The sequence below is a fragment of the Poecilia latipinna genome, unplaced genomic scaffold (assembly GCF_001443285.1).
Source record: "Poecilia latipinna isolate Pla-1442-1.1 unplaced genomic scaffold, P_latipinna-1.0 Scaffold116, whole genome shotgun sequence".
Classification (NCBI taxonomy): Eukaryota; Metazoa; Chordata; class Actinopteri; order Cyprinodontiformes; family Poeciliidae; genus Poecilia; species Poecilia latipinna.
Window position 1 is genome coordinate 76330 of NW_015112732.1, and position 13917 is coordinate 90246.

General features: G+C 40.5%; 1 protein-coding gene across 1 annotated transcript in view; it reads right to left on the reverse strand.

Annotated features, from left to right (window-relative positions):
• The window catches only part of LOC106944872 (attractin-like), a gene marked incomplete at its 5' end in the record, with an annotated part of 101963 nt that overhangs the window by 57415 nt on the left and 30631 nt on the right, over nt 1-13917 (reverse strand). Inside the window, one exon of the mRNA XM_015028164.1 lies at nt 1250-1328. Within this exon, the coding sequence (XP_014883650.1) occupies nt 1250-1328 (79 nt within the window). The remainder of the gene's footprint in view (nt 1-1249; nt 1329-13917) is intronic.

Below are 13917 nucleotides of genomic sequence, written 5' to 3' on the forward strand. Positions count from 1 at the left end.
GAAGTTAGTTCTTCACCTAGTCATTTGATGAATTAACAGGGAGTAACCACATGTACTTGTTTCAATGTTACACCCAGGCTTGATAAATAAATAAATAAAACCATTCTGTCTGAACTTAAAGTAGGCTAGAAGATTCGAAAAACTAAGACATTATTAGATAACTTAGAAGCAGATTCTGTAAATGGAGAATTTGGCTAAGGTTGACTGAGAAGAAGCGGATAAGCCCCTGGAAAAGGAGTTAAAGTGATTCACATCCATCAGTCTGGAAAACATCACAAACCTCAATGAGAGCAAATTTCCACAAAAGGGAGAAATCATGAAACAGTAGTGAACTTTCCCAGAAGTTGCCAAATTGCCCCAAAAGCTCACTGGCAACTTATCCAGGAGGTCAAAAAACAACACAGAACAACTTTTGAAATACTGCAGAGACTGGGCAAAGATGGCCTCCAGGAGAGGTACGGGTTAAATAAAAACCATTGCTGACCAAAAAGAACCCCAAGGAATGTCGAAAGTGAGGATCCCTAAAACAAACACACTACCACCACTATGTTTAGACTGTCAGTATGACGCCATCTGTAATGCTGGGCAACTATGTGGGCAATAAATACCCTTAGTTAAATCCTAATTAAGGGGCTATGGTGTGACTTTATGCAGTCCGGTCAGGGATGAAATAAAACAGTTCTGAAAGAAGAGCGGCTCACAGATGGCACCAACTCAGCACTATACAGTTGTAAGGGTTTTCCACTGGTAATGGTGATGTGGTATCACATTGCTCTGCTGGGGTTCCAACCATGTGATGTCAGAAGATTGTTGTTTACTGATTGGCTGTTTGCGTCAAAAGAGTGATTCCCTTACAACAATTTGACCCGCCATTTTGTAAAACCTCATAGCAGCAACAGAGTTGTTTAGAGTGTGTTTCTGCACACATCCCATAACACCAGCATGAACACAAGATAACAGCTCCTGAATAGCAATCCACTGTAGTGATCACAAAGCATGACAGGGCTAATATGTAATTATCCATGGTAATAGAGACTTGTTCAAAAGTTGCTCTGGAGTTTGATATCAGTACCAGAGCTTAATCTTCTTACACTGATCAGACAAATCCAGCTTAACCGAAATTTGACAGCATCAAACATAAATAGAACCACAAATCTATTGGGATGGTTGTTTTTTCCCCCCAAAACAGGGGAAGGAGGAAATCTATATTTCCTTAAAAAAATAAGTAAATAAAAAGATTCGGACTTACTTCTCGTCGTCGTGACGCCCAGCAGCTCTGTTTGATTTTCCACACCACGGCGGCCACCAGCAGGAGCGACAGGAAGCAGCTGCGGAAAAGTGGGGAGATGAATAGATGAGCAGGAAATTCGGAGACAGATTGAGGACGGGACAAAAACTGGGAGGCTGAGGAGTTATTTTGCGTCGTCTACACGTTTATGGAGCAGCATGCGAATTATGTTCTTAAAAAGCAATCGGCTGAAGTTAAGCCTGCAGCTAACCACTTCATCCAATTCCAATGAAGAGAATCATAACAAGAAAAATGTTTTACAATACTGTAAATCAGCTCAATCATACCACTATTAAATTAGGAGAAGTTTCTCTAAGAGGCCCTTTTTATGACAATCCTAGCACTCAAACAATGTAACATTCAAAGATTCCACCTGCTTTGTGTAGACAAAAGGAGAACTCCTGCGGGGTCGCGACTAGAAGCGTCTTCACAGGTACAGTATGTAAAACAACTGTGGATGATGTCACTGCTCCACAACATGTGGTGAAAGTGTTTAATGTCAAACAGAGGCAGCATCTGTTCAGGCCGGTAAAAAAAGGCAGAGGAGGTAGGCAAGGCACAGTAGGGCGTTCGGTTTAAACAACTCCAGGTAAAACAGCTTTAATTGGAATGGAAATCGTTCTGTGTGCTATTCTCATTCCTGGGTGGTTTTGAGTCGGCGTCTCCCTTTACCTGGATGTAAAGTTACAGGGCAAAAGAGCAACTATAGCATCAGGGTTCCCATGACAGCGAAAAACAGAGTGGACGCTGTGTACTCACACCTACACAGACTAAAGTCCATCAAAATCCTTTTCAGTTCATGCATATCGGAGCATCTTGACATATTGTTGGTATACAGAAATGTTAACAAAATACACAAGCTAAACCGGAAATGATTTAGAGAATTTACGCTAAACTTCCTAGTATAACTTCCGATTTAACATAAATTACATTTTAGCATAAACTCTGTTGAGCCTTTTGACATTTCACTGTACTTGTTGTTGTTGCCATGCAGGAAGAAATCACACATTTGCAAAGCAGAGTACCACCATCAATCAATGTTCGCCGCAGCCACAATCGCTATTCTAACTCCGACTCAGCACCAGGTGAGGCTGTGTGTCTGAATAAAACCGTTTCAGACCCAGGCTGTGTCATGTGACTGTACCGCTGTAACCAATCGGAAAAATTAACTACTTAGGCACCGTTCAACCTAAGGAGGCCAGCACCATGAAATTTATGAAATAAACAAATTTACACAAAAATGTCAAAATTCACACAGTAACATAAAGAGAGAACTGTAAATGGCCTGTTTAGAAAGTTCATCAGCAAAAAAAAGAAAAAGTTGACTTGCAGTTTAGTTGCACTTTAAACATGCAAGGGTACATACATACATAAGGGTATGTAGGGTACAAACATACATAAGGATGCAAACATGCATCCTTATGCAATCTAAAAAAAAATGTAGGTCTGTCTTCAACAGTCTGAGCACAATGTTTGTCTTTTAGTTGCTGCAGGCTTATATTATCTGATGGGTTATTATTCAGCAATAAGTCAAAAAGTCCTAATGAGCCAAGCATAACTAATTTGACAGCTCGATGTTTCCAGAAGGAGATTTTAATCAACAAAAAAAAACTGCAGGTACAGTGATAACATTTGTCACTGTAATGAAAACATACACCATGTTGTCATTCAAATTGGCTAATATGCATCAGAAGCACCTCAACATGCTGTTGATATGACATTTCTACAGAAATTTAATAGTACTTTTTAAGTAATGATGGAAAGAATAGATTTTATCTATAGGCACCTTTCAAGACTCAAGTTTGCTTTACATCAAGAACATCATATGAACAGATCATGAACAAAGGTTAAAAAGTACGGTGAGGAGAGGAGATTATGTAAGTAATAGAAGCCATAAAGAGGTTGGTGTCGAGGATAACACCCAGATTCTTGACTTATGGGTAACAGAGAACAGTAGAGATGTCGATATACAACAAAAATTTGACCGATTTGGAGATTGTGGATTTTGTGCCAATAAGAAGTAATTAAGTTTCATTTACAGTACGTATGAGAAGGTTATGAATCAAGACGTCAAGAAGGGGGGAGTGGGGCGGTGATGTGGTGGGTTTGAAACAAAAAGTTGAGTGTCATCTGTGTAAGAGTGGAAATTGGTACAGTAATCTCTGAAAAGATTTTGGAGAGGAAGAAGCGAGCATACAGCCCTGGGGCACACCACTGTTAATTGAAAGATGAGCTTCAATAAATACACTGACATGGTTTCAATTCCCTCCCCAACATCTGGAGCCCAGACAGCCGGTGAAGATCAGGGTTTTACTGTGCAGTAGAGGTCCCCCTCCCAAGTCTGCTGATTTAGATTTTCTAAGTCTTATTATTTCTGCAATTAAATCTAACAATTGACCATCAAATTAAAAAACTCTGCCATAGGGTCATTGATGCAGGTAATGGGTTTTATATTTTTCTAACCTCAAAACAGCATTCAGAGAATGTGGTGGTGTTTCAGCTTTGCTGGAATTACTATTACTTTTTCGACCTTTGAACCTCTTATAATCAGTGATTCAAAAATTAAACTATTTCAGTAACTGGTTGATTAACTGGGAATAAAAAAGGAGGTTGAAGTTTCAAGCAAATGCACAAAAAACTCAATCCACTGGATGAATTTAAGGTGGCCACCGGACTGCTACAAAGATGTGTTGTATCAACCGGTGAAAAAGAAAAAAAAAAAAAAACTTTTCTTGTTATTGGCATGTAGTAGAAACAGGCTAATGGGCTGTGATTTTCTTCTTTTCCCTTCAGTGTTTACTGGGCTTTTCTTCTCCGCTCAAATGCAATACATGAACAGACTTTCCAGGCTTTCTGAGGTGTATTTAATTAGAAACTCCCACGCTGAAGCGTAACATCTTTTTACTTTCTAGTGAGGCAGACTTTTCTCCAAAGATTAACAACCCCAATATAAATGCCTCTCCTGTTTCTGGTATTGAAGGTAATGCTTTAAGATCCTCGTTCATCGCACCCTCACCTGCACCCCCAAACACACACACCCCCAATTCGAGTGACTCTTTAAGGAGCCATCCATTGAAAATAAAAAAATAACTCCCTTTTTCTCCCTCGGCTGAAGAGAACTCTTCAAGAGATCCATCCATTCAGTCGTCTTATTGATCTAGTTCTCTGCTCACTGCTTCAAGAGCGACATTGTGCTGATGAATGATCAACATGAATGGAAATGAAACTCACATCAAAGATGTGCTTCTCTTCTTAGCAGCGTAAGGGAGGGGGGGGGCGAGAGAAGACAGCAATCGAAAAAAACGGAGAGAGGGTAAAAATTAGGAAGAATGATTGTAGAAATAACCAACAGATTCACAGCAGATGAGAGATGAAAACAGAAAATTATTGACGATGTAAAAAGACAAAGAAACAAAAGACAGATCAAAGGACAGAAACATATAGAGGCGAACACCGTAAGGATGACACAAACAGAGACAGACCAGGTCGCGCACCTCATTAAATCTCAAGCTCCACAAAGAAAACAAGCCTAGTTTGCGGCGCCTCAGATCTCACCTTCCCATTACACCGACGTCTCACGCTTCCACATGGAGCAGAGATGAGCAGCTACGGGCCTCCGCTGTCTCTGCGCAACCACCTGTGACAATCACACCTTGCTTCTTTGATTCAAATGCACCGACATAAATCACAGAAGTGACAGCCACAGAGAGAGTTCACGGAAAAAAAATCTGAGGTTTAAATATAATCTTTGTCTCTGTTAAGTACCACAATAAACACGCTGCCGATATTCACCCACATTCTCATTTCGAAAACCTCCCTTTATAAGTCAGAAAACATCTTTTGACTTTAAGAATTTCGGTGCCAAAACATCAGATTATAGTGTTCAGATTTCTGTCGGTTCTGCAGAGGGTTGATCTTGCTGCTAGTAGCCCAAAGGGCAGCAACACCCACCACTCACTGCAGAGATCTGTCTCAAATGCTGTGTTTTCATGCCTTTTCTAAAGCAGCACGGAGGTAGCCGACAAGTAGACTGAAAGCACTCCAAGGTTCAGTTTGAAGAAAAATACCCACAGTGCCTAAAATAAATCCACTTCCACCGGCAAACTTCCTTAGCTGGAGTGCTAACGACTGGTGATGAACAGCCTCAGACCGTTGACAGTGACAGGTGAATGGAAAGCAGGTTCCTGCTCTTTAATGTGGCAACTACTCCAACAGCAACGTTGACGGTACATGAAGGTAATACAGCATTTATTTCATCATTCTTGTTGTAAAGCACTTCGTCAAGGTAGATCTGATTTGCTGTTATGGTTGTAGTGACCAACCAAAATAACACCAAAATGGAAACAAAATAAAACTTTGGGAATGATTATTGACGATTACTGTCTCAGGTCAAAATAAGATTCTTTGTTTTAGAATCTTATTTTGAAGCAAGAAAGGACAAAGTTCCCAACTTGATGCCTTTTTGACTGGAGTTAGGATGTAAGAGCAGCATCCTAACTTGACAGAGTCAGCAAAACAAAGAGTGGGTTACAAAGGAAACCTCCATTACTTTTATAATGTTTGTGAGGCAGCATTATGAGTGAAAAGATAAGTAAAGTAACACAGGACACAACTGATTCAGCATGGTCAGAAAACCGTGACTGGGTAGTTTGTATCAATGCTATAGTTGGTTTCTGTTTAGCAGCTTCCCATTAGCCCTAAGGGTTTTTTTTAATAAATACAGTCTGTTTGAGCAAAATATAAAAAAAAGTAGACTCAACCATGAAATGGATAATGATACAGAGATTGTTTAAGCCACTTCTATGGTTTAGTAAAACTTCATTTGATTTATTTGAGACACAAAAGGGACCGTTTTCAATACTTTCTTTGGAATTAGACAAGCATAAATGGTTCTAGTCAAAACTGGTATACAAGGTAATAACCTGGTTACATATTTATTAAAGCAAACCTTCACTCTAGTTTTTGAAAACCAAAAACTTAATGTACCCTCCTGTCTAATGACTGGGATGTATCATCACACCTAGCTGGAAATAAAAAGGCACTGATGTTTTATTGTTCAGATGTATCTGACTCATGTAAAACCTTTAACCTTCTGGATGCAGCCAGCATTAAAAGGGAAGTATTATGTATTTTCCAGGAACATAGTGCCATTTGTGATTCCAAAATCAAGTAACTATGTTGCCTTCAGTTGTTATAAAAATGCTATAAATGTCAAATATGACTTGAAAGAAATTGGACTTTGTAATTTAAAGCCCTGAAATTTGGTTTCCGTCTCTTTAAGAAGCTCCTTAAACCCATGAAACTCCACCTTCAGGAACTCATCACAACTTCACTCCTCTAGTAACCTTTCAGTAATTCAGGAGCTAGTAACTCAGCTCCTTCAGATTAGCAACAGTCTGAAGGGGTAACTACCATTGTTGCTACCCCGATGTTAGCAAACTAGGTATTTGCTAACATTGGGGTAGGTGTTTGCTAGTTCTTGGTGGCCAGTCTGAAGGAGCTGAGAGGGAGAGTCATGGGGAAGGGCTGCTGTGCAATGCTGAAGTTTGGAAACTGCAGCTCCGAGGAGGAGCTTTAGCTTTTGCACCAGTGTGTGGTTGCTATGGGAGATTAAAGGCTTTCTCAAATATGCATGACAGAAACAAAGAAACACTTCAGGTGTGTTTTAGATGAGGAAATAACATTACAACATAATGTAAGCTCAAAAAAAGTCAATTCTACATAATTCTGCCTATTTAAATATGCAGCAGTGTTGGTAATGATGTAATTCAAAACTCTGTTACTGAGAATTTAATACACCAGAATCTCACTACAGCAGTGTTTTCATGAACACTCTGAGTTTATCTTAGCATCATCTTTAAATGGTTGTGAAGTGAAATCTGGTTTAGTTCTTATTAAGCAAAGAAGGAAACAGTTGGCAAAAAAAGGCCATATGTGTAAACCTGTCACAATCAAATATGGTTAAAAATGATGAATACCGACTGTTTCCGAGGCAGACTGCAGAGTGGAAATGGAGCCAGAGGAAGTGCATTATTGCCACAGGCTGCTTAGGCCAGCGAGGTGAGCTCTGACGTGTCATTGGCTAACCTGACAGCAAGACAACAGCCACAGGGCAAACACCGACACACCGGTTGTGTTGTCCGAAGCCAGCTGCATACTAATCCTCGCTGCTGCTGCTGGCGTTCACTCCAGGGGTGGCAAATGAAACCTGCTCACTGGCCAAGCGCCGCTTCATTTTCACCGCGGCTGATAAGTTTTGTTCACTGAACCGTGCGCCGGCAGCAGCGGCTGCTCAGAGGTCCTCTTCGACACCCTGCTCCTGTCATCAACCCTGCAGCACCTGCAGATAGGCGGGACCTCTCATGGAAAGCCTAACTAACTGGAATAGAACAAGGACAGAAGACACAGCAGAATACAAATGGCTGTGTAATCCGCGCAGCTTCAGACGCTTTGTTTACCTCCTTCTGCTGGGCTCGGAGGTGGGAAGGTGGACAGGGGATCTCGTTTAGGTTTGGTGAAGGAGACGGAGTGAAACAAAAACCAGCATGTCCGAACATGTTTTCATTCACGACTAGAGAGGCAGCGATCTGCCGCCCAGTGGAGAGCATCATCTCACTGGACTCGTTTCTATTTGATTGCATCAATATTCCCAACCCTGGTTACAGATGATTTGTTGTGAATGAGATTTTATACCTAAAAACTGTTTTGGCTTAAAAACAGCTTCTTAATTGGAACTTATCTTTTTGGCCTGGAAAAGTTTTTTCATTCAACTTTTTTGAGATTTATATCATGTTACAATGTTATTTCCTCATCAAAAACATATTTGGAGTGTTACTTGATTCACGCATGTTTGAGGAATCCTTGAATCTCCCATGGCAACCATTCAGGGGTGCCTAAAAGCTTAATAGCAATGTTGTGATGACAGGAAGGAGTAGGAGCTTCTTAAAGAGACAGAGTCCAATTGTAAGGTGTCAAATTATGAAGTCAAACTTCTTTTAAGTTATGTTTGATATATATACAGCATTTTCATAACAACTTAAGGTAACATGGCTACTTGACTGTGCTACAAAATCGCAATGTGTGTCAGGAAAATACAAAATACAAGCTTATTCATGTGTCAGAATGGTCCATTCAAAGTCTAGATCTCAATTATACTGGAAATCTTAGGAAAGAGTTGAAAACAAATCCTTCCTGATTGCATCTACCCAGTCTGGTTGGGACTGAGCAATTCCAGATAGACTGTGATGAACTGATTGACTCTTACTTTCCGAATGAAATCTTGCTTAAAAAAAATTTAAGTTTGGTGCCCAAAAAGCACTGGCTGCCCAAGATGTCAGATTCTAGGGGACATGCTAACATGACAAAGACAAAACACTGGAACAGGAATTTTTGCAATAAATAGACAAAAAAAGCTTCTGAGGGACAATGAGGATTTTGAAGTAAATTTTTCATAAATTGCTTTCCTTAAAGTAAAAAGAAAAAAAGATGAAGTTTTGTGAGCCTTTTCACCTTCTACTCTGAAGAAATAAACAAAGCTGACTAAAAATAAAGTGAAGATGCAGGAGGTCTTTGATATGGGATTCAGACATTTTTTTTTTCTTGCTGGAGGTGCTCCAGGAGAGGTGCAGTTTAGTCCAAGGATCAAGTTTGGTTGTGAAAGCTTTTCTTTTCCTAGTCCCACACTGCCAACATTCATTTCCACAAAGCAAAGGTCTGAAAACACCTGTGCTCAGTGACAAAGAAGGGAACAAGCAAAAGGAAGATACCTCGCTGTAGGGAAACGAGAGAGTCTTGGCACCATACAGTCATGGCCGAAAGTTTGGGAAATGAAACATTTTGCTTTGTAACTAACATTTTTATTTTTGTTTTAACGATTTAACATATTCTGAAAAACAATTACAATTAAGATTCAAACATTTTCAATCATCTATACCCTCGTAACTTAGCAGGTGCTCATCTCCAGCAGTCATAGTAACTTCTGACTCTCCTTTTCAGCCAACAGTGAGCTCAGTAGGTTACGAGTGACTTTTGTTGTATTTTTTCCACAGCTTCATCTGTCCTGATGGCTTGACTGAATTCAAATGAAGTTAGCTAAAACACAGAAACTCCTAAAGCTAATAAAGCTCTCCACATGTACTCAGGCAAACTTTTAAAAACCAAACAGTGTGCAAAAGAAATTTGCATTAAGAGATTTACTGAGCAATTGATTTTCAGCACTGCCTGGTGGCTGACATGAGAAAAACAAGAAAAAAGCAAACGCTCTTGTAATCAAAAAGTACTCTATGAGATCCTAAAGACCGCTAAAAATTTGAAGTCAAATTATTATTTTTACAGCTTCAAAGATAGTTCAGTGGACCACTGGTATTCTTAAACTAACAAGTGAAGATGTCCTCCATCTTCACTATTATTTTTAGTCAGCTTTGCTTATTTCTTCAAGACAGAAGGTGAAAAGGCTCAGAAAACAAGAGAATAGAGAATAACTGAAATCTGTAAATGCTTGACCACCTCGACAAATGCTTTGAACTGCAGATTCAAATAGTTCAAACTACCTTAATATGCATTATTACACACACTGGTAACTATCTTGGCTCTACACTAGCAGGTAACATCCACAGTGTTCCTTATCTCAGCCAATCAGCACCAAGCAGCCTTTGCATAGCAATCTTGATTGGCTGCTATGCAAAGGCCGGCCAATAGCATGTCAAGCAGCACTGCATCTAGGTAATTACGTTTCCCCAGCTGCATTTTCTTCTGAATACTTTAAATATGGTCTACAATTAACACACACATTTGGTGGTTTCAGTGAAACCACCAAATATTAAAGCACAAATAGATGGGGATCCTTTTTACAGGACAATATAAAAAGTTATAAAAAGTATTTTGAACGGTCTTCCAATATCGTCTTCATATATTCTTAAAAAATGGCTGAAATGGGTCAGAGCTTTAGAAAATCAGCGAGACTGTAAATCAGTCACAAAGGTGACCTGCATCACCGCCCAAACTTTTGGCCATGATTGCACATGTTCCCTGTGCTCTACCGTCAACTCCGGTGAGGAGGAGAGAGTGAAAGCTTAAAGTCGAACAAAGTGGTCCTGCTCATTGATTATTAAACAGCCAAAGACTCATGGACCAATCAGAACAAAGACTGAGCTGTGAGGTACTTCTTAGGCTACCTGCAACCTGAAAATGATGTCAGACACTAAAAAAAGGGATAAGAATAGAAAAGGAGACAGAAAGAGAAGGATAAGATGAGGGTATAAAAATGACAGAGCAAACAGAAAGGGAAAAGCGGATGAGGAAAACATACAAGCAGTTTTGCAGCAGCAAATGTGTAGATAAAGATTGAGAGAGAAGAAGGAGAGATTCACAAGGGGAAGAAAGAAAAGAATGAGAAGCTGATGGAGAGGAGAGATTCTGGCACAGCACTGGCAGCAGAGGAAGTCAAGCACCTGGAGAGGCCCCTTAGGACAGACAGGAAGGTTCTGATGCATGTTCAGGGCCTCTCCATCTCTCTCTCTCTTTTTCCCCTCCTCCTCTCTCAGTTGTCCCATGGGGACGAGAGAGCGAGTTTGTCAGTCTGCACCAGAAAGAAGCAGCTTAGAGCAAACAACACAGGGTTTGTGTGAGACTTAGTATTTGAAGCAAAAAAGGGAAAGCTTGGCAGCTTGGCTTCCAGAATATTGACAGTTATACAAATAAGATTTGCCCATGTCTCATTTATCAAGTTTGTAGAGCAAAGAGAGAAGCTGCGGCAGAAAGCTGCTAGCTACATCTGATGCCATAAAAATCAAACTTTAGAGTTAACTTTTCTCTCTTACAGACCAAAACTATCAATCTAAGATAAAACAAAAAATCACAAGAATCGAAACCTGAGAAGGAATCAACATAAGATGAAAACTAGGGAACTGTCCAGGATTTGTTTTACATTTCTTTCTCTGCCCAGCAACCACAAAATGGTCAAACCTTCTTACGTGATAACCCTCAACTCAAGGTTTCCCCCAGAAAACCTGCTGAGCCTGGTGGTTGGGTGCGAGGGCAGTCATTCATCCAGCAGCCCGTCGTCTTTAGGTTAAAAGAGCGCCCCTCAGATTAATTTCACTCCCTGCTACGGTGGGAGTGAAATTGCTGTAATAACCAGATATTGGCTGGAATGTGCAACGTCTCCCCTTTCAGAAACATTGGAATTTTTCATATAGCGCAGTGTCACAGAATTACGGTACGGCAAATTTGGCTGGATCGTCGCAGATATGTTCAGCCTAGATAGGGTTAATCACTTCATTTAAATCCTTGTATCCTGAAATACTGTATGACTGAATTACTGATCCTTGATGTCTTGACTGCTGTGTACCTTTGGGTCGCCTTTAAGCAACCTTAGGAATTTACTTCCGTATCTCTTTTGATATTTTAGTTCTAGTTTAAACCTATTACCTACACTCTGTCCAACAAGTGTTTAATTTGTATTTATCAGCTACAAACAGAGACATTGAAAAGAAGTGCATAGTGGTGGGATCTAGTCTTTAAGGGTCTACTTAACCCAGGAAAGTCCCTTTGTCTGCTTGTTTGGTCCAGACTGAAAGCTAACTTCAGTTTTTTCAGTCGGTGTGTTTTGCTTTCACGTTGTGCTTTTTTGCAAGAGGACTATAATTTGTAAACAAAGCTACACGGGTGTAGCTCATTGCTTCCATTGGACAGAAATATGGGGGGCAGCACACATCACAGACCTGGAAAAACTATAGACTCTATAGTCTATAGAGTCTATAGACTGTCCACAACCAGAAGTCCTGCTTGTGGACATTTGTGCTGTTATTACAGCAGCAATACCATTTTCAGTGTCAAGTGCAGCTCATGTGACGCAGGTTTGCTCGTTTTACCATAATGCCTAGCAACAGTGGCTCATAAAATCCAAAAAGATGCATATTTTCACACCAAAGGCGAACCTTACCATAATGGTTTGGAAGCGGACTGAGACGACGTCAGAAAGGTTGTTTGGACCCCTTGATTGCACACTGCACAAAAGGTCAGGGCTAAAGGGTGAAATGCACTCCGCTCCATTTAAAGACCAGAAGTGTTAGGTGTGAAAACACTCTAAAGAACAATGCAGCTGGAAGGAGTACAGATGGTGGAAAAGAGCTCAACATCATAATCCATAACCAGATTCAGTCTTTCCTATGGATTCTTTGTGTAGAGCTCCTGAAAAGCAGGCTGATATTGAATCATGGCTTTGATTTATATTCACTCCTAGAGTCTTCCACATTCTGTCCCGCTGTCAATCACCCGCCTCCCAGCCTGTCGGCGGCGCCGGTGACACTAATCCTGAACGACGTTTATGTACAAACACCAACACATAGTGGAAGGGACCCGTCTGTGCACGCGTGCGCAAGGCGCCGCCGAGTCACAGCCGGGGTCAATGTCACTTCCCTTTGAGCCAATTTCCTGTGATTGATCTCCCTCCAAGTTTGAGGCCAGAAAAGCTTTCAGCTCCATAATGATTCGATGAAAACAAATGCCACGGGAAAATGATATAGAGCGATTCGGCGTTAGTTAACAGGTTATAGTTTAATCTGACATCTGGAATTGATTGCATTGAACCCGCCTCACCTCGCTCATTCATGCAGGCAGCAGTAGAAATATTTAAAGGAAAAGCCAGTCAATGTAACGTGTGTGACGGAGGGAGGAACATTCCTATAGCCTGAAGGTCACACTGCAACCCGAAATATCCATCTGCCTCCTATGTATAGATGACAATTGAGTGCATGTGTGTGTTTCTGTGTGTGTAAACCAAATTGAAGGGATACACCTAAGCAACACACACACATATCGATGCAGCCCTTTGGCGTTCCAAACTGCCATAACATCGCAGAGTTTTCCTTGATTATATTCAGCAGCAGTAATTTTACATGTCCGTGGGCGGAAAATGAAATGGTAATTTCTTCTGTTCCACTTCACCGACTTTCAACAGGAAACAATCACGATTTAGTCCCAAGCTGAGCGGCGTTCTTTTTCTTGAGTGAGTCGTCAGAGCACTTCACGGCTGCTGAAACCTGCAGCTGCAGAAGGCCGCTGCCGCGAAACGCAGCCTGCGCCTCCGCAGAGAGCCGCACCTTTGACCGACTCAACGGTTCTGCAAAATAAAGCATTGCTGCTACAGATTTATTTATTTTATGTTCATTATAATGAGATCAGCAGGGAAGAGGATTAGGGCCACTGAAAAGAAGAAAGAATTCAGACTTTTCCCTCAGAATTTTGATTTTAGTCTTTTGAGATCAAAAGTCAGAATTCTGATTTTTTTTCCCCTCAATTCTGAGCAAAAATGTTTTTTTTTTTTTTTTTGTCAACCGAGGCTCTTACTCTCTTCCGTAGATCAGCCTCATGTGCCTCAACTATCGACAATCAACTATGTCTGGCTTTACATCTGTGGAATAAGCAGGAACCCAAGACTAAAACCTAGGAAATAATAAGTAGCATCACCACCTATTAATTTAATTTGACAAATCATAAATTAACAAGTAAAATAATAATTAGCTGCAATTTGTGAACAGTTATTTGTTAGTGGTCAACATAACAGACCTATTAAAAGGCAGGTGTTCAGTCAATTGTGTAGCACAATCTAGTACCTATGTTGCCTTCAG